This window comes from Euleptes europaea, chromosome 19, assembly GCF_029931775.1.
Source record: "Euleptes europaea isolate rEulEur1 chromosome 19, rEulEur1.hap1, whole genome shotgun sequence".
NCBI classification, from domain to species: Eukaryota; Metazoa; Chordata; class Lepidosauria; order Squamata; family Sphaerodactylidae; genus Euleptes; species Euleptes europaea.
Window position 1 is genome coordinate 9,563,889 of NC_079330.1, and position 21,908 is coordinate 9,585,796.

A 21,908-nucleotide genomic window follows, 5' to 3' on the forward strand; every position below is an offset into this window, starting at 1 on the left:
TTGAGCTAAGACCAAGGAGATCCAGGTTCGAATCTCCACTCACTGGCAGTTTATGCTTGGTAATTAGCAGCCCGTTCCAGGCTGAAGGGCCCCGCATATTTTTTTTTAATTTCTTCACGCTGAACCGTCATTCCAGCCGTCACTGCAAAGCCGGCGCATACCTGCTTCGTGTTTCTTAAGAGCCTTTTTAACACGACCTTTTGTATTTGCTCTGCCCCCGCATCGAAGCATTTACTGAAGGAACCATGAAAAATGACAGCCGTGGCTTAGCTATGCAAACGACCATTGCTAATGGCAATGCAAATGAAGGAACAGGCGAGTGGGGGGGATGGAATTTGTTTGACTTTCTCCTCTTGCATCCGGACCGTGAATAGGCATTTTAAAGGGCGGATTTAAAAAAGCAGCGCTGAGCAAGCATCAGAATTGACCCTGCATAAATGGCCACTGGGACACCTTGAGTTTGACTGTGACTTGACGGCAAAAGCGGAGGGGAAAGAACCTTTCCCTTTCTCGCCCACTGATGAAACCGAAAATGGAATCCCTGGAAAGCGAAAGTGGAATTTTGCTTTGCATTTCATCTTGTCCCGCCGTAAACTATTTGCACAGGGGAGCGAGCCAGCATGGGAAACCCGCAGAAATTTCAACTGTACTTTTCGCTGCGTTCCCTGCACGCAGAATTAAATGCAAATGTTATTCTGCTGGGACAAATGCCTCCCTGCTAATCCCTCACAGGCGTTCTCCTCTGCATTAAAAGGAGCAGTATACATATAGCGGATCCACGCCAGAGAGGCCTTAACTCCTCTATAAAAGCGGCCCGTTGAAAGACAAGATTATCCGTCTCGGTGGATGGTCTAATCGGTCAGTTATTAGGATGATGCAGCTGTATTGCATTCATTTCGGAACTGGTGACGGGCAACAGTTGAAGAAAGGAGAGGCTGATGCATTGATAAGGGTCGAAGCAAGCCTCCGTTTTTCCATCTCGATTCCGACCGGCTCTATTAGGGAACGAAGTGAGAGAAAGTTTCGGCTTCCCCGACGCTCTAAATCCATTCATTTACCTGGAGGGCTCCTCCATGGAATTTGTCACCTGAGTATCCAAAAAGCTTCACAAAAGCATGAATGGATTTATTCAGGCCATGAATAAGCCGAAAGGGATACCTGTGGGCATCCGAGACGGCTGTGGCCTGGTCAGGGTTGTGAGGAGGAGGAAAAGGAGGAGGAGGAGAAGGAGAAGAGTTGGTTTTTATATGCCGACTTTCTCTACCACTTAAGGAAGAATCAAACTGGCTTACAATCACCTTCCCTTCCCCTCCCCACAACAGAGACCCTGTGAGGTAGGTGAGGCTGAGAGAACGCTAAGAGAGCTGTGACTAGCCCAAAGTCACCCAGCTGGCTTCATGTGGAGTGGGAAATGAAACCCGGTTCTCCAGATCAGAGTCCAACTCTCCAAACCACCACTCTTAACCACTATACCACGCTGGTGTAATGAGATTGTATGTCCAGCTGGAATGAGGTTGTGCGTTCAGCTGGAAGGCGTCAATAGTGCAGAAGCAGAGCTGTCACACGTGAAGATGCCTTATACCGAATCAGACCCTTGGTCCATCCTAGTCAGTATTGTCTACTCAGACCGGCAGCGGCTCTCCGGGGTCTCAGGCAGAGGTCCTTCCCATCACCTACTTGCCTAGTCCCTTTAACTGGAGATGCCGGGGATTGAACCTGGGACCTTCTGCATGCCACGCAGAGGCTCTACCATTGAGCCACAGCCCTTCCCTCATGCTTTGCGCACAGAAAACCACAGGTCCAGTTCCTCAGCATCTTCAGACTGCAGGAGGTGAAATGATTGTCCAAGCTGGATTTAAGGGAGAAAGCAATATCAAGATTGCCTTCCTAGATGATGGAGATCTATTGAGTCCAACCTAGTCCCCAACCATAATTTTATGATGCCGTACATCTCTTGCGGCATAAGGCTTCTGTGCCTATCTGGGAGCGCGTGTCTTGAACCCGCAGCCGCTTGAAAATGTACTTTTAAAAAAGGTTATTTAATTTTTGACTTTTTTCCTCCTAGAAGCAAAACTCATAAAATACAATTAGCTGTCCGGAATGTTTCATAACATTGTGTTACAGAAGAAAAAATAGCATCTCCCTCTAAATTGTAGACATTTTCGTGGTCATCTTTGGCCGTGGTAAAATTCCAAATTAAAACGTGTGGTTTGGAGCGTGATGAATCTCTCCAAATGGTACAGGGAACTGGAGAAGATGTCAGGAGGGAAAGAGCGGTATTATTGGGATCCGATGTACATTTCTGAACGAAAGAAGGCTGGGAACCCCTAGGCTTTTTCCATGGACTGGTCTGAATCAAAATTACTCCTTAACCCACTCTTAAACTGTACCTGTTCATCACAATGTCGCACTATTTGTTGTTTTAATTCATGACAAACAGTTCTTTAAGAAGATGAATAATTGTGTCAGTAAAAAAAAGAAATCTGCAAAGCAAACTGCGCAGTTCAATCCAAGTTGTTCATTTCAATTTTCCTCCAGGCCAGATTGCCCAGGGATCCTGGAAGGTCTTTTTTGTTTGTTTGTTTTTGCCATCTTCTGGGCATGGAGTAGGGGGTCACTGGGAGGAGGTAGTTGTGAATTGCCTGCACTGTGCAGGGAGTTGGACTAGATGACCCTGGAGGTCCCTTCCGACTCGATGACTCTATGTCTACTGAATGTCTCTCAGCGGGCATCGATGCCGGCTGCCTCCTCGAATGCGGTGATCAGCCACACACACACGAAACAGGACTTGCCAACAGGATCAAATCTGCTTTTTGGGGAAAAACAACCCCATTGAGAGCATGGCGTTTTTGGAAACACAGCGAATGTTACTCATGCAACTATATTGTCCTTGGACCGGCTGCAGACTCCCCTGTCGACTAATTTCATTCAGCTGACAACGCTCTACGAGTGGGTTTCAATCTGGCGATACATTACGATCACCAAGACATTATTATATCTCCTTGGATGCAGTTGCTGGAACATTAATCACCGTTTTAGGGGCCTGTTGACATTCATGAGGACGAGGCCTATAATACTACAGGAACTGCAATGGAGCCCTTGCCCCCACCCAAGAATCCGTTTCCCAGGGTGTTAAAACATTCTTGTAAGTATCCCAGCGTATGAATGACAATCGCCAATCAAAATGATTTCAAATGAAAAGTAATTTGAAAGGGTTGTTGGTCTTGAAAATTGACCTCCTAAACCAGTACATAAATACCTCCAGATTGCATTTATCTACCAGATTACAAGCCCTTGAGGAGACTAGATTCTTGCCTCCAATCAGATAGAAAGGCCCCGGGCACAGCACACAAGCTTGGACCAATATATTTATAATGTAAACATAAACCGGTTTGATGCCAGTGTAACTATTTGGACTTCCTACATGAAGAAACTTGAGAATTTCAGTTTTCCAAGGGTGCCAAGAATTATTTCCTAACAGCTTCCGAGAACTATAGTCCCTTTGGTAGGTTAGTCAGTGTATAGTTGCAGTGTAGATATCTTCCTTCTTGGTTTCCTTTCTAAGATGAGACCGGCAGAAAGGGATTCCAACCCCAAACCTTCTCACCTTCTTTGGGGAGGGGCTGTGGCTCAGTGGTAGAGCATCTGCTTGGCATGCAGAAGGTCCCAGGTTCAATCCCTGGCATCTCCAGTTAAAGGGACTAGGTAAGTAGGTGATGTGAAAGACCTTTACCTGAGACCCTGGAGAGCTGCTGCCAGTCTGAGTAGACAATACTGACTTTGACGGACCGAGGGTCTGATTCGGTGTAAGGCAGCTTCTTGTTCATGTAGGTCCCCCTAGAACTTTACTGGCTCTCACAAAGGGGATGGTTTCTGGGAGGGGGCAGGATCTTAACGTGGGGCACCCATCAGCCAGGCTCCTTCTTTCCTTATCACCTGCTTTGCCAAATAACTCATGAGGTGGCCACCTAGGTTGTAGGATCAAGCTCTGCCACTTGACTGAGGAACAATCCTTCTCCAGGTTGGGAAATTCCTGAAGATTTGGGGGTGGAAGCTGGAGATGGGTTTGGGGAGGGGAGGGATCTAAGTGGGGTATAATGCCATGGAGTCCACCCTACAAACCTGCCATTTTGTTCAAGGGAACTGATCATTGTAGTTTGGAGATCAGGCATTAATTCCAGGAGATCTGCAGGCCCTATCTTGAGGTTGGCAACCCTACTTCAGAGGCCTGCAGCAACAATACATATTACAACATGCCAGCACCTTGTGCATGTAGCTCCAAGAGCAGTGCAGAGCCCCGCGGCGCTGAGTAGAAAGCTGCAGTACTGCAGTCCAAGCTCTGCTCATGACCTGAGTTCGGCTCAAGGTCGACTCAGCCTTCCATTACGAGGTTGGTAAAACGACTGCCCAGCTTGTTGGGGGTAAAGTGAAGAAGACTGGGGAAGGCACGGGCAAACCACCCCGTCAACACAGTCTGCCTAGTAAACATCAGGATGTGACGTCAGCCAATGGGTCAGTAATGTATAGGACAAAGCTTCTTAAACTGTGGATTGGGATCCCATATGGGGTCGTGTAACTGAATGTGGGGGTCGCGAAAAATTTGGCAATGCATGGTAAAATTAGATGTATACCAAAGAATTGTTTTAAAATAAATTTCTTTATGATAAATTTCTTCAGTCAATGTTTGATTTGTATACCTATTTTATATACCCGGGGTCGCGCAAACATTTCTCGGGCAAAAAGGGATCACAAGTGGAAAAAGTTTAAGAAGCCCTGGTATAGGGGACTCTGGCTTTACCTTTTACCTTTATAAGAAGAGTTGACACCGTCAGCTGAGCCCATTTGGCATGGTGTTCAAGACACTTTCCCAAAGGAAAAGAGGAGAGTAATGTGATAGAAACTCAAGTTTGTCCCCCCTTTTTCTTGTGTTGGTTTCCACCCAGCAGGGGGTTGTTTGTTTTTTCACTGACTTATCGATTATGGCACAAGGAGCCATAAATCTCAAGTGCGTAGGTGCGCTTTCCAACTCTGGACAATAGTCCAAGCACTGGGAAAGGACTGACAAGGCAGCTCTTGGCGAGATCTAAGCAAAATGAGTTGGTTTCACTCCCTCCCCGAGTTGTCAAGGGAGATTTGCACGACACAAAGAAGTGAATGACACCATTCTCCGCTTTATCAATATTCCAGACATCTGGGGAATCTGCACTTCCCTTTGCAATGTCCCTTAACTGGAGCGACACCAATCAGTTGCAACGTTCATAAAGGGTTGTGAGTGGTTGTGGGGGGAGGGATAACTGGCAACTTCTCTCTGTTCTTTTGGGTCATCCATCTCCAACCTACTAGCAGAACCAACTTCCCCTTATAAATCTATGAGCAAATGACAAAGACCGATCTCGGGATGCTTGACGCCAGCCACAGAAGTGACAGGACTTGCATGCGATTGTGCCCATTTTCCACTTCAGGCTCTTGACTGGCAAACTTCCAAAGATATTTGCCGAGGGCTGTTTGAGCCTCTTTTCAAAAGAAACCAACTAGAACGGCTCTTAAGAAACGGCCGCATACCTAGTTTGACACCCAATTTACATTCAGCAGGGAGCTATCTATCACACCACCCTTCCTCCAAGAAGCCTAGATTGGCTCTCCCTCCCCCTCCATTTTATGCTCATAGCAACCCTGTAAACATAAGATCATAAGAACATAAGAAAGGCCCTGCTGGATCAGACCAAGGCCCATCAAGTCCAGCAGTCTGTTCACACAGTGGCCAACCAGGTGCCTCTAGGAAGCCCCCAAACAAGACGACTGCAGCAGCACCATCCTGCCTGTGTTCGACAGCACTTAAGATAGTAGGCCTGCTCCTCTGATACTAGAGAGAATAGGTATGCAGTATGACCAGTATCCATTCTAACTAATAGCCATGAATACCCCTCTCCTCCATGAATATGTCCACTCCCCTCTTAAAGCCCTCCAAGCCGGCAGCCATCACCACATCCTGGGGCAGGGAGTTCCACAATTTAACTATGCGTTGTGTGAAAAAATATTTCCTTTTATCTGTTTTGAATCTCTCGCTCTCCAGCTTTAGCAGATGACCCTGTGTTCTAGTATTATGGGAGAGGGAGAAAAACTTCTCCCTGTCCACCTCTCCAAACCATGCATAATTTTATAGATCTCTATCATGTCTCTTCTTAGCAGCCTTCTTTCCAAGCTAAACAGCCCTAACCTAAAGTAGGTTAGGCTCAGAAGAACTGGCTCAAGATCACCCAGCGAGCTTCATAACTGAATGAGGGATTTGAACCCAGGTCTCCTAGATCAAGGAGGAAGAGGAGGAGAAAGAGGAGGAGGAGGAGGAGGAGAAGGAGGAAGAGGAGGAGAAGGAGGAGCAGGAAGAGGAGAAGGAGGAGGAGAAGAGCTTGTTTTTTATACGCTGACTTTCTCTACCTTTTAAGGAGAATCAAACCGGTTTACAATCTCCTTCCCTTCCTCTCCCCACAACAAACACCTTGCAAAGTAGGTGGGGCTGAGAAAGTTCAGAGAACTGTGACTAGCCCAAGGTCACTCATCTGGCTTCATGTGTAGGAGTGGGGAAACCAACCTGGTTCACCAGCTTAGAATCCGACGCTCATGGGGAGGAGAGGAAAACCGAACCCGGTTCTCCAGATTAGAGTCCACAGCTCTTAAACACTACACCACACTGGAGCTTAGACTGGAGTAACTCTGTGTGAAGTTACTCCTGTTCCTCCTCTCTGCCAGCTACTCACTTGCAGGGAGCTGTTGCAATTACTGAAATATGGGGATGAATTATTCTTCTCTGAGCTTAGGCAATAGTCAAGCCCACCTAGATTTACTTAGCACATACCTCCATTCTCCCAATTTGGTGTTACGCATAGAGTCTAAATAAATGATACCAAACAAGTTCATAACATACCAACCAAACAAGTTCATAACATACCAACCACACCAAAAATACGTGGGGTGTTGAGATGAAAGCGTTCTTCTGCAGCTTCCTGCCTGAAACGAAAACACAGCCCCCCAGTGGTTTCTGGCTAACGCTCCCCCGCATCCCACTGCCATGACAGCCTGCCTGTTTGTTCAAGAGGAACTTCAAACAGGACGTCTCCGGCAAGCTCTGCCGCCCCGCGTCATTGGGACCATGACAAGGATCATCCATCAAGTCGAGCAAAGTGGCAGCCTTTGAACCCACAACTTGCACACTCAGGGTCTCCTCGACAAAGCCGTCAACCTGCCTCCACGCTGGACCTCTACGCCACCCACCTTCCATTCCCACGTAAACAAATCACAAATGTCACCATAACATTCATGCCTTCTGAAAAGTCTAGATGGTCTGTATGTAAGGTCCAGCGAGGCTTCTAATTTAACACGGCCAAACAAAATGAGCATGTACAGTCATTGCCCTGGTCTTGTTCACATGTTCTGAAGAAGAAGAGGAGGAGGAGGAGGAGGAGGAGAAGGAGGAGAGGTACATGGAAATCAGAAAATTCTCCACATCTTCCCCCCTCCCTTTTACATCTCTGGTAGCTAAACGACATGCTCAGCAAAATCACAAGGGAAAGAGACCTTCCGTGATCCCTTCAGCTTACAGAGGGATGACTGCAGTTTTGACTTCTGCGCATGAAAAATTACAAGCAAGAAAAGCTTAGCTGAGCTCTCTGTTTGATGTTCCAGATTTCACATGCCAGAAGATTAAGTGGAAGCAACCTTGTAAAACTTCAGTTGCCCTACCCAGCCTTGCCTCCCTCCAGCCCCCTTCTGTTCCGTTTTCCTTTTCTTCCTGCTTACCATCCCGCCTTCTTTCTTGTCTTTTCTGCCTGCCTAAATCCTCCTTTCTCCAACTCAGGTTCTCCAGCTCAGGCCCTGAAGGAGGTATTGATGAATGGATGTTATACCCATGGTTGGTATCAAAGAAGAACAAAATAAGAAAAATCCAAATTTTGCTTGGCTATCTTTACATCTTCACAATGTAACACACACACCTTTCTGACATGCTGGGTTTTTGTTTTGTTTTTTAAGTTGCAGGGTTTTTTTTTTTTTTACATAAAGGTAAAGGTCCCCTGTGCAAGCACCAGGTCATTCCTGACCCATGGGGTCAGCTGAAGCGGTAAAGCCTCAGTTTGCTGCCTTCATAGACCAGGTGTTAGATTTTTTTTTTTAAGATTAAACAAATTCATGAAGGAGAGTTAGCTAAGGAAGTAGCTAATCTCCATGCTGAGATGCAGTGTATCCCTGAATACCAGTTGTAGGGGATAAACCCGGAGACATCTGGCGGGCCACCATGCAAACGTAATCCAGAACTAAAGCGATGGTCTTTTCCAGGATGGTTCTTTCCACGAGATGCTGAAATGGGAACAATGTCATTAAGCAGGCAGGGCTTTGAGCACCTCCCAGCTAAGTCCACGTTGACAGCTTCAGAAGAACAGTCTCCCTTCTATAAGCACCTAATCATTCCATTCCCAGCTGTATTTGAAAAGTAAAAAAAAAGACAGTGGGGTGAATGTAAGTTTGGGTCAAAGGTATGGGTCAGTTTGAGTTTGGGGCTAATGTGGGGGTCAGGCATTATGCCAGCCAAAGCTGCTCCCCAGTCAAGATTGCCTGACAGCGACTCACGGCTCGGACTGAGGGAGGGCGAGAACTGATGGTTCGTTTCCCCCTAGTGCCAAGAAATCTTTAATCATTCAACAGGCTAATCCTTGTCTAGGGAATTATGGGGAAATTAAAAATGGCTTAGCTTGGCTCGGAGATGGGCAAAGCTGTTTGTTTCGCACATCTCAATGGTGTCAGGAGCCTGGAAACAATTTCTTTCTCCCAATAAAACATGATCAATATGTATACACAAGCCCATACGTTGAAGCACCAAGGATACAAAACATACAACTGTCTAGATTCCTGAACATCCAACCCACAAAGAGAATTTCTTACTCTCGGGCTGATTTTCATGTGCGTTCCTCTGAATGGCTTCTGCATTCTCCCATAAGAAGAAGAAGTTGGTTTTTTTTATGCTGATTTTCTCAACCTTTAAGGAGTCTCAAGACAGCTTACAATCACCTTACCTTCCTCTCCCCTCAACAAATGCCTTGTGAGGTAGGTGAGGCTGGGAGAGTTCTGAGAGAGCTGTGACTAGCCCAAGGTCACCCAGCTGGCTTCATGTGCAGGAGCGGGGAAACCAACCCGGTTCACCAGATGAGAGTCCGCCGCTCATGTGGAGGAGTGGGAAATCAAACCTGTTCTCCAGAACCAACGAGTTAAAATTAAATCAGAAGAGTTTCCATCTAGACATTAGGAAGAGTTTTCTAACAGTCAGAGCAGTTCCTTGGTGGAACAGGCTTCCTCGGGAGGTGGTGAGCTCTCCTTCCCTGGAGGTTTTTAAGCAGAGGCTAGACGGCCATCTGTCAGCAAAGCTGATTCTATGAACTTAGGCAGATCATGAAAGGGAGGGCATCTTCGCCATCTTCTGGGCACTGGGGTTGTGGGAGGGAGGTAGTTGTGAATTTCCTGCATTGTGCAGGGGGTTGGACTAGACGACCCTGGTAGTCCCTTCCAACTCTATGATTCTATGATTAGAGTCCACTGCCCTTAACTACTACACCACACTGGCTTTCTACACCCAGGGATAAGGATGAGTACATTTCCCCCAACTTATTTCCTTTTATTTTTGTCCATTGCACCGAAATCCTCAAGCCACATTTCCACAGACCTCTTCAACCAGATCGTATTGCATCTGATGCTCGAAAGTTTATCTCCTGGAAATCTCGTTGGTTGTTCAGGCGCTCCTGGACTCGAATCCTGCCCTTCCAGCAAGATCGGGAAAACCTCCCACCCCCCTTGCGAAATGGAGCCCAGCAGCCCACGAGCCACGAAAGAAAAACAGTGTGCAAAAGAGGCTCTTGTCAAATTAATATTTTTTCTATGGATGTGGTTCCAGGAGAACCTATGCAGGCCTGGCACGTGGAGGTCTTTGCTTTGGCACCGGGACCGCCGCCCGGAGACCTGTGACAGACCACAGCTCTCAAGGTGTTGGCTGATTTAAGACTGTTTTGTTGAGGTCTGGGGCTGCAAAGGAGAACAGGGGACTGGGGGGGCGACCCTGCATTCAAAGCGCATTTTGTTCCAGGTTCCAGGGTGCTTCCTGGCGGCCCTCGTTCACGGAAGGGATGCCAAGCCTAAACGTCGCTTTACTACAAAGGAATGGAAGGGGCGAGGTCACCCAAGGCAGCGCGGCCCTAGCCGGCAGTCTCCAAACCTCTGAGGAGGCAGGCACGGCAAATTCTGCCTGACGGCCCTCTGGAACTTGGCCGCCTCCCTTTGGCACCGCCGAGACTGCTGCCTCACTGGAAACGTCCCAAGACTTGCTGGGATTTTGCATTCATTTAAAACCAGAGCGTTTCCCAAAGACTACTCTTCATGTGAATTTCCCCTCTGACTCAAAGACGTCCTGGCACAATGCACATTAACTGGCTTTTTCAAGATGTCGATGATGAATCGTGAACACATGAAGCTGCCTTATACTGAATCAGACCCTCAGTCCATCCAAGTCAGTATTGTCTACTCAGGCCGCCAGCAGCTGTCCAGGGTCTCAGGCAGAGGTCTTTCATATCACCTACTTGCCTAGTCTCTTTAACTGGAGATGCTGGGGATTGAACCTGGGACCTTCTGCATGCCAAGCAGAGGCTCTCCCACTGAGCCACGGTCCTTTTCCATGGCTCTCCAGTGTCTCAGGCAGAGGTCTTTCACATCACCTCCTTGCCTAGTCCATGTAACTGGAAATGCTGGGGACTGAACCTGGGGCCTTCTGCATGCCAAGCAGGTGCTCTACTAACTGAGCCACAGCCCCTCCTGTGATCTGGACACAGGGTAGAACTTCTCCGGACTAGTTCTGCATGCCACTGTTGTAAAGGTATTTTACCGCATAAAAGAAGGATCCTTCTTTTTTTCTTTCGGGCTGCTGCCCAATTAAAGAAATCAAAGTCGATTACTCATACTGGTTGAGTAGCCAGACATTTGATATCCGGACTGATCCGAAAACCAGACTTTTTGAGCCGGCGTGCAGGCATTACTCACAGGCTCTCAGCAGCACGCCAGTATGTTTCCTGATGGTTCAGTGTACACAAAATTATTAAAAACATTGTTTTTAATATTATTAAATTATTTTAATATTATATTAAAATATTAATATATTGTATTAATATTATTATATTAATATTAATGTTATTATATTAAATTACATTCAGGCTATGTGTATAAAGTATACATGAAACATAAATGAATTTCGTGTTTCGGCTTGGGTCCCATTTCTTCCCACAACACGTAGTTAAATTGTGGAACTCCCTGCCCTAGGATGTGGTGATGGCTGCCAACTTGGAAGGCTTGAAGAGGGGAGTGGACATGGAGGAGAGGGCTATTCATGGGTATTAGTAAAGATGGATACTAGTCATGATGCATATCTATCTCTCCAGGATCAGAGGAGCATGCCTATTATATGAGGTGCTGTGGAACACAGGCAGGATAATGTTGCTGCTGCAATTGTCTTGCTTGTGGGCTTCCTAGAGGCACCTGGTCGGCCACTGTGGGAACAGACTGCTGGACTTGATTGACCTTGGTCTGATGCAGCAAGGCCTTTCTTATGTTCTCATGTTCACCTGGTTGGCCACTGTGTAAACAGACTGCTGATGGGCCTTGGTCTTATCCAGCATGGCTTTTCTTATGTTCTAAGATACCTCATTATGTAAATGCAAATATTCCAAAATACAAAAAGATCCAAAATATGGACCACTTCTGGTCCCAAGCAGTCTGAATAAGGGATACTCAACCTGTACATACTTTAGTTGACTAACTGGGTAGCAAATGGAATACATTTGCAAAAAGCAATGCAGCTTTTTCTTACTGCTGTTATTTTCAAGATGTAAGGGAAGGTTTAAGATCTGCCGCTCGCAGTCCCCTGCTTCCCGTCACATGGCGCTAATGGCACATAATGTGCTGTCACAGGCTCGCGACTCAGTATGTCCTCAATCTGCCAAGGTAGAAGCCCACTGCTTTAAAGCCACGCATGGAAACAAAATTATGCCTTTTGAGCACACGTGCCCTTCCCCAGCCCATTTCCCTCCGCTCTCAAACAGAGAGTGCAAAACAATCCACCTAAATCCAGCTTAGCAGATTTAAAAAGAAAAACCTGTACCCAAACGTTGCCAGGACAGCAAAGAAAACTCTTTCAAACTACAGCCTCAGTCTCCCGGACAGCACACAGGGAACCAGTGCCTTCCTGGGCGAAAGAGACTTACCAGCAGTCCAGCTTCAGAAGAAAAGGAAGCTCTAGAAAAACCACCGAGAAATGTGCGCGCGGTTCATACATAGAAAGGAAAGGAAACAGGCAATAACAGACATACTGTCCTCAAGGTTTTCTATGCTCTCAGAAACCAATAGTCACTGGTCAGAACAACACATAAAGGTGGGAGGAAACACATTTGTTGTTCATGTATAAAGTAGGTGGGGTTGATTTTTATATAAAAAAGACACGCAAAGCTGTGCTAGGAGAATTTTGTCTAACTTAGTGTGGGGAGGTAAACTAGGTAGGGTTGCCAGGTCCCTCTTCGCCACCGGTAGGAGGTTTTTGGGGCAGAGCCTGAGGAGGGTGGGGTTTGGGGAGGGGAGGGACTTCAATGCCATAGAGTCCAATTGCCAAAACGGCCATTTTCTCCAGGTGAACAGAGCTCTATCGGCTGGAGATTAGGTGTAAGAGCAGGAGGTCTCCAGCTAGTACCTGGAAGTTGGCAACCCTAAAACTAGGGAAGGTATCCAGCTCTCGTCATCCATGTACACTTTTATATCAAAATCTGAGCCTGTGGGGAAGATGCACGAACGAGGACCAGGGTTGCCCCTCTGCACTGGCAGCCAGAAAAGGGCACTTGGGGAACTTTAGATTGAAGGATAAGAGGCGCATGTTATAATGACACATGTACATGAAAAGGATTCACTAAGAGGTCCTCAGTTATTCACCAAACGTAGGGCCAAACAACACAAGACATTTTTAATGGGTCGCTTTCCACACAGGCTGTGGGAAATATCACCTTTAAAGCCTACGGGGGCCCGGTTTTGCTTGAGACCATGGCATGGGGGGGGGGGGATAGGGTTGCCAGGTCCCTCTTCACCACCGGCGGGAGATTTTTGGGGCAGAGCCTGAAAAGGGCAGGGTTTGGGGAGGGGAGGGGCTTCCATGCCATAGAGTTCAATTGCCAAAGCGGCCATTTCTCTCCAGGTGATCTGATCTCTATCGGCTGGAGATCAGTTGAATTAGCAGGAGATCTCCTGCTACTACCTGGCAGTTGGCAACCCTATGGGGGGTGGAGGAGGAGGTGGAGGAGGAAGAAGAAGAGGAAGAGGAGGAAGAAGAATTGGTTTTTATATGTCGCCTTTCTCTACCACTTAAGGAAGAATTAAACTGGCTTATAATCGCTTTCCCTTCCCCTCCCCACAACAGACACCCTTGAGGTGGGTGGGGCTGAGAGAGCTCTAAGAGAGCTGTGACTAGCCCAAGGTCACCCAGCTGGCTTCACGTGTAGGAGTGGGGAAACTAACCCAGTTCACCAGATTAGCCTCCGCCGCTCATGTGGAGGAGTGGGGATCAAACCCGGTTCTCCAGATCAGAGTCCACCACTCCAAACCACCGCTCTTAACCACTACACCACACTGGCTCCTGCCACTCCCATACCATTTTCACAAACTGAAGTGGCCCTATTCAGGAGATATTCCCATAATTTTGCGGCTGCACATGCACAGAATAGTATACCTGGACACGACTCGTTTAAAAAGTCTTGTGTAGCTGAGCCCCAATACAACTTTTGACGGTTTCCAATAAAAGAGAAGCAACCCCAGCGTTTCAATCCCTACAAGTAACTGAAGTCTGAGTTGTTAACCCAGCTTTTTCTTAGGGAGGTGGAGTTCTAATGAGGTTTCCGTCTCAAATGGGGAGGGAGTGTGGCCCAGTGGTCACAGTACCTAAATCCCAGTTAAGCTGCAGTACCACCTGGTCTTTTTAAGTGTGTAGGATTAGCTCTAAGGTCACACCCATGCTCCATTACCCAACCGTTTACTATGTTTTCTGCACGCCACTGAGCTCTGCACCTGGAAAAATTCCACTGGTTTCTAATATGCTGCTATATTTCCTTTAAAAAAAAAAAAGATTAAAAGGTGGAGATTTCCTACAGTAGCGTTTTTAGCAGGGGGAAAACAAACAGAGGGCTTAATATCCCTACCCTTATACCAGCCTCTGTATCAGGATGTGGTGATGGCTGCCAACTTGGAAGGCTTTAAGAGGGGAGTGGACATGTTCATGGAGGAGAGGACTTTCCATGGCTGCTAGTCAAAATGGCTACTAGTTATGATGCATACCTATTCTCTCCAGTATCAGAGGAGCATGCCCATTATATTAGGTGCTGTAAAACACAGGAGAATGCTGCTGCAGTTGTCTTGCTTGTGGGCTTCCTAGAGGCACCTGGTTGGCCGCTGCGTGAACAGACTGCTGGACTTGATGGGCCTTGGTCTGATCCAGCATGTAACCCATCAGATGGAGGTAGCCAACAGAAATGCACCCAAAGCCCCAGCAATTAGCCCGAGAGACTGCTGGTACCTTCACATGATTTCCCATCGTCCTTCAGTCTTGACCCCGCAGGACACTTGCAGTAGAAGCTACCGATGGTGTTGCAGCATTGGGATTCACAGCCTCCGTTCCCGGCTTCACACTCATTCACATCTGCAAGTGAAGACAAAGAAGAACTCCATGGCGGAACTGACATTTAACATGCTCCAATTCCAAAATTTGAGAACGTTAGAGATTTCCCTAGTTATCATGGAACTGAAAAGAAGAACCCAGCACAGCACAAAGCAAAATTCCAGAAAACCAGAGGGACAGAAAGGGGGAAATCCATCTCAGCTTAAAAGATGCAGTGCCGCGAAGGAACAATCCTTTTTGGTAGTAATGCTTCACCTCCCCACAAATGTCTGCTTGGCAGTTCTACTTTTACATTTTCCGCTCCAAATAACTGCATTTTACCGGACCTTTATCAGAACCAATGTTACCGCCCTCCGGACGCTTTTATTGCTGCTGATTCTTGACATTTTTTCCATGGTATTGATTGTGTTTATGGGGTTGGTTTTATGATAACTTCATGATTCACCTTCTAAAATTTTTACCTTGTAAACTTTCTCGGGCACATCTACTGGAAAAGAAAGATTAAAAACACTCTAACTGAATATTTCTTGTTTTACTCAGCTCTCATTACTTACCACGCGTGGTGACTTTTTTTTTATGTTGTTGAAAAGCGGTACAGAAATTTTCCAAATAAAAATACAATGTTGTGACCGCTGATTCTTTTCTTCACGTTTGTTGATGGTATACCCATCCTGGAACGCTGGGCTCCATATACAAGTTGTGAGCCGTGAGCCATGTTTTAAGGCACGCGGACGAACTATTTTAACATAAAGCCGCACAGAAAAAAAGGCTTTTATATATTTTATACCTTGTACAATGTATAGGCCAGGATGTGTATTGTAAAATTGTGTATGTATGACCACTGAGAAAGTCCCGTAAAAGGCCGAAACGTGTCTGGTCAGATTTTGGTCATTTTATGTGCTAACATTATGTGTTGGTAATATTTAGAGCTATGTTTGTGCTTTTTAGGAAGCCTGTATATTGGGCCCTGTGTTTTTAAATACAATTGTGCACGATATATAATCAAAATAGATTTATTGGTTGCAATGTTAGATAGTCAAAGTCAAAGGTATTTATTACGGTCCACGACCATTAAAATTGGGAACAATTAAAAATAATCATGGTACACATCAACCACGAATACAGATAAACGTAATGTATTTAACATATTAACGCTCCTTAACGAATACTAAATATAAAATCACCCCAAAGATTTAAAATCTGTACCGCTCTTTAAATTAAGAGCACTTCTTAGGTTTTTTTGAGGTTATAGACCTGGGCACAAAACCTGGCAACCCTTTGTGACTTTTGATGGTTTTTATCCTATAGGAGAGATTTTATTTTGAAATATTGTTGAAGGCTTTCACAGTCAGAGTTCTTTGGTTCTTGTAGGTTATCCGGGCTGTGTGACCGTGGTCTTGGTATCTTCTTCAGGGGAGTAACACTGAAGGACAGAGACACTGTCCTTCAGTGTGACTCCTCTGAAGATGCCTGCCACAGATGCTGGCGAAACGTCAGGAAAGAAAATACCAAGACCACGGTCACACAGCCCGGATAACCTACAAGAACCAATTTTATTTTGATTTTATTAGATCTCCCTGGGAATCTTTCCCAGGGAAAAAGCTCACTCCAGCAAGTGTATAAAGCTCACTCCAGCTGTATAAAGCTCACTCCAGCAAGATGTGCTCAGTTGATTCCATATTAGACAGTGTTTAGCTCAACCCCTTTGGTTTCCCGTGACCGCTGCTTGACCACGAAGATGCTGCAGCCCCTCGCCAAGAGCATAGGCTACGGCTCAGATCAGAAAGCCTTGAAACGAAGCAACAAGCGTTACATTTGGCTCTGTGGATTCTTCCATCCGAGCTGTCACGGGCAGCTTGAGAAGACAGCAGAGATCAGAAGCAGTTGACAAGGAGTCTGGCCTCCAGCCCCGGGGGCTGCCACAACATACAGCGCTCCAGACTACTTCAGTTGTCAGAATATGCCGGGGAGGGGGAAAGAGATGGAGGTGCGCACCCATATGCTCTCGAGATGTTATGACCCCCAATGGTTGGAATGAACTCCCTGCAGCAGACGTGGGAGTGCGTCAGGAGCACTTGCGAGCCTCCATGCTGGTTCAGGTGTCCAACGAAGAAGAAGAAGAGTTGGTTTTTATATGCCGGCTTTCTCTACCACTTAAGGAAGAATCAAACCGGCTTACAATCACCTTCCCTTCCCCTCCCTGCAACAGACACCCTAGGAGAAAGGGGGGGGCTGAGAGAGCTCAGAGAGAACTGTGACTAGCCCAAGGTCACCCAGCTGGCTTCATGTGGAGTGGGGAAACAAATCCAGTCCACCAGATTAGCCTCCGCCGCTCATGTGGAGGAGCGGGGAACCAAACCCAGTTCTCCAGAGTCCACCACTCCAAACCACCGCTCTCAACCACTACACCACAGAGGCCTCTCCACCATGAAATGAGATATACCAGATGGCTCCGGCAACCACTACCAAGAAAACCTCAGTAGCCAATGTATCTCTCTAGTACATATTTATCTTAGGGTTGCCAACCTCCAGGTGGTGGCTGGAGATTTCCCAATATTACAACTGATCTCCAGGCAACAGGGATCATCTCACCTGGAGAAAATGGCCACTTGGGAAGGCGGGCTCTATGGCATTATACCCCACTGAAGTCCCTCCCCTCCTCAAACCCCGCCATCCTCAGGCTCCACCCCCAAAATCTCCAGGTATTTCCCAACCCTAATTAATCCCCACCCTTCCTCCAAGCAGTTCCAGGAGCCATACCTCATTCTCCCTCCCCTCTCCAGGTAAAAATATCTCAAGCAGCAGGGCAGAGCAAGGCCTCTGCTCACAATCTTCGAAAACTGCTACCAGCCAGACTGGATAGTGCTGGACTAAACAGATCATTGGTCTAAAGGCAATTTCACTATGTCATATTCAGGCATACATGAGGACCACTACCAACTGTGGACAACACAGCCCATGATGCAGCGCAATTCAGAGAGACTCACACTTGCACGTCTGGAGCCTGCGATGGATGCCCTCTATAACAGAAACCCAACGATTTGTTGGGCCAGATGGGATTTTCTTTCAAAATCCACATTATGTCACCACGATATAAATCTACATTTTGGCAAGCGAATTTGAATGAGAGGAGTTTGCTTGAGAAACTGTTTTCTGGCCAAGTTCATCCGCTAAAGGGATGAGATTGCGTGGACAAGAATGTATGCAAACAGATGAGCGACTGGTGAAAATCCAGGGCAGCGTGTCTACGTGAGTCGTACTCAGGAGGTTATGTGGGTGTTATTCAGACATGCAAATTACTACAGCCAAATAAAGTAAAACCACATTCATAAGCAATGCTGTTGAGGCTGTTTCTTTTTGCTTAATGGATCCACAAGGCTACCTGGATTTTTTTATCTGCTTTGAAGAATGTAAGGGCTGTCGAGTTGTAGCAGACTTATGGCAACCCCTCATGGGGTTTTCAAGGAGATGAACAGAGGTGGTTTGCCATTGCCTGCCTCTGCATAGCGACCTTGGACTTCCTTGGCGGTCTCCCATCCAAGTCCTAACCATGGTCGACCCTGCTTAGCTTCCGAGATCTGATGAGATTAGTCTAGCTTGGGCCATCCAGGTCAGGGCTTTGGAAGATAGCATACCATATCTATTTTATTAAATTTATATCCCTCCCTCCCTGGCAAAGCCAGGCTCAGGGCGGTGCACAACATAGCTAACACATATCTTGATCATTTAAAAACATTCTTCAATTGCCCCATAAAACCAAGCTAAAAAATATCAGTCTCATTTGATGTAACATAAAACTGAAGTAAAATAATCAATCAGTGCTAGGGTTGCCAGGTCCCTCTTAGCCATCGGCAGGAAGTTTTGGGGGCGGAATCTGAAGAGGGCAGGGTTTGGGGAGGGGAGGGACTTCAATGCCATAGAGTCCAAATGCCAAAGCGGCCATTTTCTCCAGGTGAACTGATCTCTATTGACTGGACATCAGTTGTAATAGCAGGAGATCTCTAGCTAGTACCTGTCTCTTTCGAAGCAGACAGTGCCAGCAGTTACAGATATATGATCATATACATTCACTACCTTGAATGTGCCCACATAAACAAATAAACATCCACAAAGCGAACCAGGCACACATGCCCCTCTACAATTGTTTACCCAGGCATCAAACCTATCATTCACATGCCTTTCATACCTGTTTTTGGAAAAATCTTGCCCCCTTGTGGCAGATCTTTTGAAACACAGAGCTTTTGTATGACTAAGGTGGACGCTTTGAGAACTTGAGGGTCTTTGCCCTGTGAGAGCAGAGTTGAACACATGAACACATGAATCTGCCTTCTACTGAATTAGACCCTTGGTCCATCGAAGTCAGTATTGTCTACTCAGACCGGCAGCGGCTCTCCAGGGCCCCAGGCAGAGGTCTTTCACATCACCTACTTGCCTAGTCCCTTTAACTGGAGATGCCAGGGATTGAACCTGGGACCTTCAGCATGCCTAGCAGATGTTCTACCACTGAGCCACAGCCCCTCCCCTTGTTGTCATGGATGAGGGCAAACAAGCTGGAACTGAATCCAGATATCAGATGGAGGTAACATTAGTTGGGAAAGCAGACGGTCTTGGGGAGAGGGGGCGGATCTGTAGGGTTGCCAGGTCCCCCCTCTCCACCAGCAGGAGGTCTTTGGGGTGGAGCCTGAGGAGGGCAGGGTTTGGGGAGGAGAGGGCCTTCAATGCCATGGAGTCCAATTGCCAAAGCGGCCATTTTCTCCAGGGGAACTGATCTCTGTCGGCTGGAGATCAGTTGTAATAGCAGGAGATGTCCAGGTAGTATATGGAGGTCGGCAACCCTACAGATCTGCTTAGCCTGGGCGAGATCAAGTTGACTTGGTCAGAGAAAATCAGTAAGATAAGCAGCAAATAGGATTGGCTCACCTCTCCCTCCTACACACGCACACTCTGCCTCTCTGCTAGTTTCTTCCAAAAGCCACTTTGCTGCAGAGAAACAATGATTGGGTGAATGTTACATGTGGCCCTGAATCATCACCCCTGGATGCCAGGTTAGGTTTACCAGCTACCCGCTAATGGCAGGCAAACTCCTGGTAATTGTGGCCGATGCCCGCCAATGCTCATCTGGTCAGCGGGCGGAAGCAAGCTGGCAAAACGGGGCGGTGATAGTTGCCACTGCACAATGACATTTCTTCCAGAGAGAACCAGAAGTGACATTATGCATTGGCCCAACACTGAAGAAACTTGTCCCCACCCCTAAATTCTCCCAGCAGGGTGTCAGCTACAACTGGCAACCCCACAGCAAACGAATAGGGTTGCCAGGACCCTCTTTGCCACTGGAGGGAGGTTTTCGGGGCAGAGCCTGAGGGGGGCAGGGTTAGGGGAGGTACTTTAATGCCATTGAGTCCTATTGCCAAAATGGCCATTTTCTCAAGGTGAACTGATCTCTATTGGCTGGAGATCAGCTGTAATAGCAGGAGGTCTCCAGCTAGTACTTGGAGGTTGGCAACCCTACAAATGAATGCCAAAGGAACTGAATGGCAACTGACTCTCAAACTCTGAATGGTATTGCTTCGGAATGAACACATTTCCATCTCTCTCTTTCACTCGAGGGTCACACATAGAATCATAGAATTGGAAGGGACCACCAACCCCCTGGAAGGGGTCATCTAGTCCACCCCCCTGCACAATGCAGGAAATTAACAATTAACTCCCCCCACATCCCCAGTGACCCCAACCCTCCCCACCGCCATGCAGGATCCCACAATCAAAGTACTCCCGACAGATGGCCATCAAGCCTCTGCTTAAAGACCTCCAAAGACGGGGACTCCACCACCCTCCGAGGCAGCGCATTCCACCGTCGAACAGCCCTCACCATCAGAAAGTTCTTCCTAACGTTTAGGTGGAATCGCTTTTCCATTAGTTTAAATCCATTACTCCGTGTCCTAGTCTCTGATTAGCCAATAATTAATATCTTCCGCTTTCCTAATCCACATTAAAACTGATCTGACGGGCCTGTCAAGATGCAAGGCGCCCTTTCCCCCGCTGGAAACATCTTCTGCCCCGAAAAGCTGTGTTTTACTTTGCAGACCTCAGAAGATCTGCCAGACCGTCACATGATTCCCCTAAATTTATATTTCCCTTAATCCATCATTCCAGCAACCTGCCAGCATTGGGTGTCTCATGGAAGAACTGCTCACTCTAAATGTACTTTGGGAAAAACTGAGGGCTATTTTTTTTTTTTTTTGAGGAATGATGATTCAGATTTCTAGGAGGGGAGGGGAGGGACCATGAGATTTCACTGAGTGTAGAACTACCATATTTTTCGCTCCATAGGACGCACCTGACCATAAGACGCACCTAGTTTTTAGAGGATGAAAACAAGAAAAAATCTTGTTTTCCTCTTCTAAAAACTTGTCTTATGGAGTGAATGCCGGCTGGGCACGTGCACGTCGGGACTGCGCGAGCCGGTGTTCCCCGCCCCGACGGCCAGCTGGGAGGCGGGCAGAGCCGCACAGAGCCGGCTGGGCAAGTGCGCGTCGGGACGGCGCGAGCCGGCTCTGTGCGGCCCCGCCCGCCTCCCAGCTGGCCGTCTAAGCCCACACACACAATAATGAAAACCATGATTGGTGGGCAGGCAGAATGAGTAGCGCCAAGGAGTACCAGGGGTTGGAACCAGGGGTGACCCCTTAAGGGTACATGATGATACTGCCCCGAAACCAGCCCGTCAAAAGACTGTAAGCCGAAGGGAAATGCTTATTCATGGCGTTCCACCCAAAAAAATCCTGTGCAAGAGTTCCTGTAGCGCTAACAAGAGGCAGGCAGGATAGCTGCTCTCGTGCTTCCATTTGTGCACATGGTTGCGCCAGATCGTGATCAACTGATCTGCACAATTTTGGCTCGAGGTTCATTTTTCTCATGCAATCCTCTTGCACATGAGCATCCCCTCTTTAAGTGTGCCCACAATGTCCACATATGGAAGAGGATCTCTGGATGCTCTCTGGACCAACCCTGTCACACGAACACCTGAAGCTGCCTTCTACTGAATCAGACCCTTGGTCCATCAGTCAGTATTGTCTACTCAGTCCAGCAGCAACTCTCCAGGGTCTCAGGCAGAGGTCTCACATCACCTACCTGCCTAGTCCCTTTAAGTGGAGATGCTGGGAATTGAACCTGGGAC

General features: G+C 47.2%; 1 protein-coding gene across 1 annotated transcript in view; it reads right to left on the reverse strand.

The window, feature by feature from the left end:
• The window catches only part of MEGF6 (multiple EGF like domains 6), a 155,737-nt gene that overhangs the window by 82,936 nt on the left and 50,893 nt on the right, over positions 1–21,908 (reverse strand). Inside the window, exon 4 of the mRNA XM_056865531.1 lies at positions 14,633–14,755. Within this exon, the coding sequence (XP_056721509.1) occupies positions 14,633–14,755 (123 nt within the window). The remainder of the gene's footprint in view (positions 1–14,632; positions 14,756–21,908) is intronic.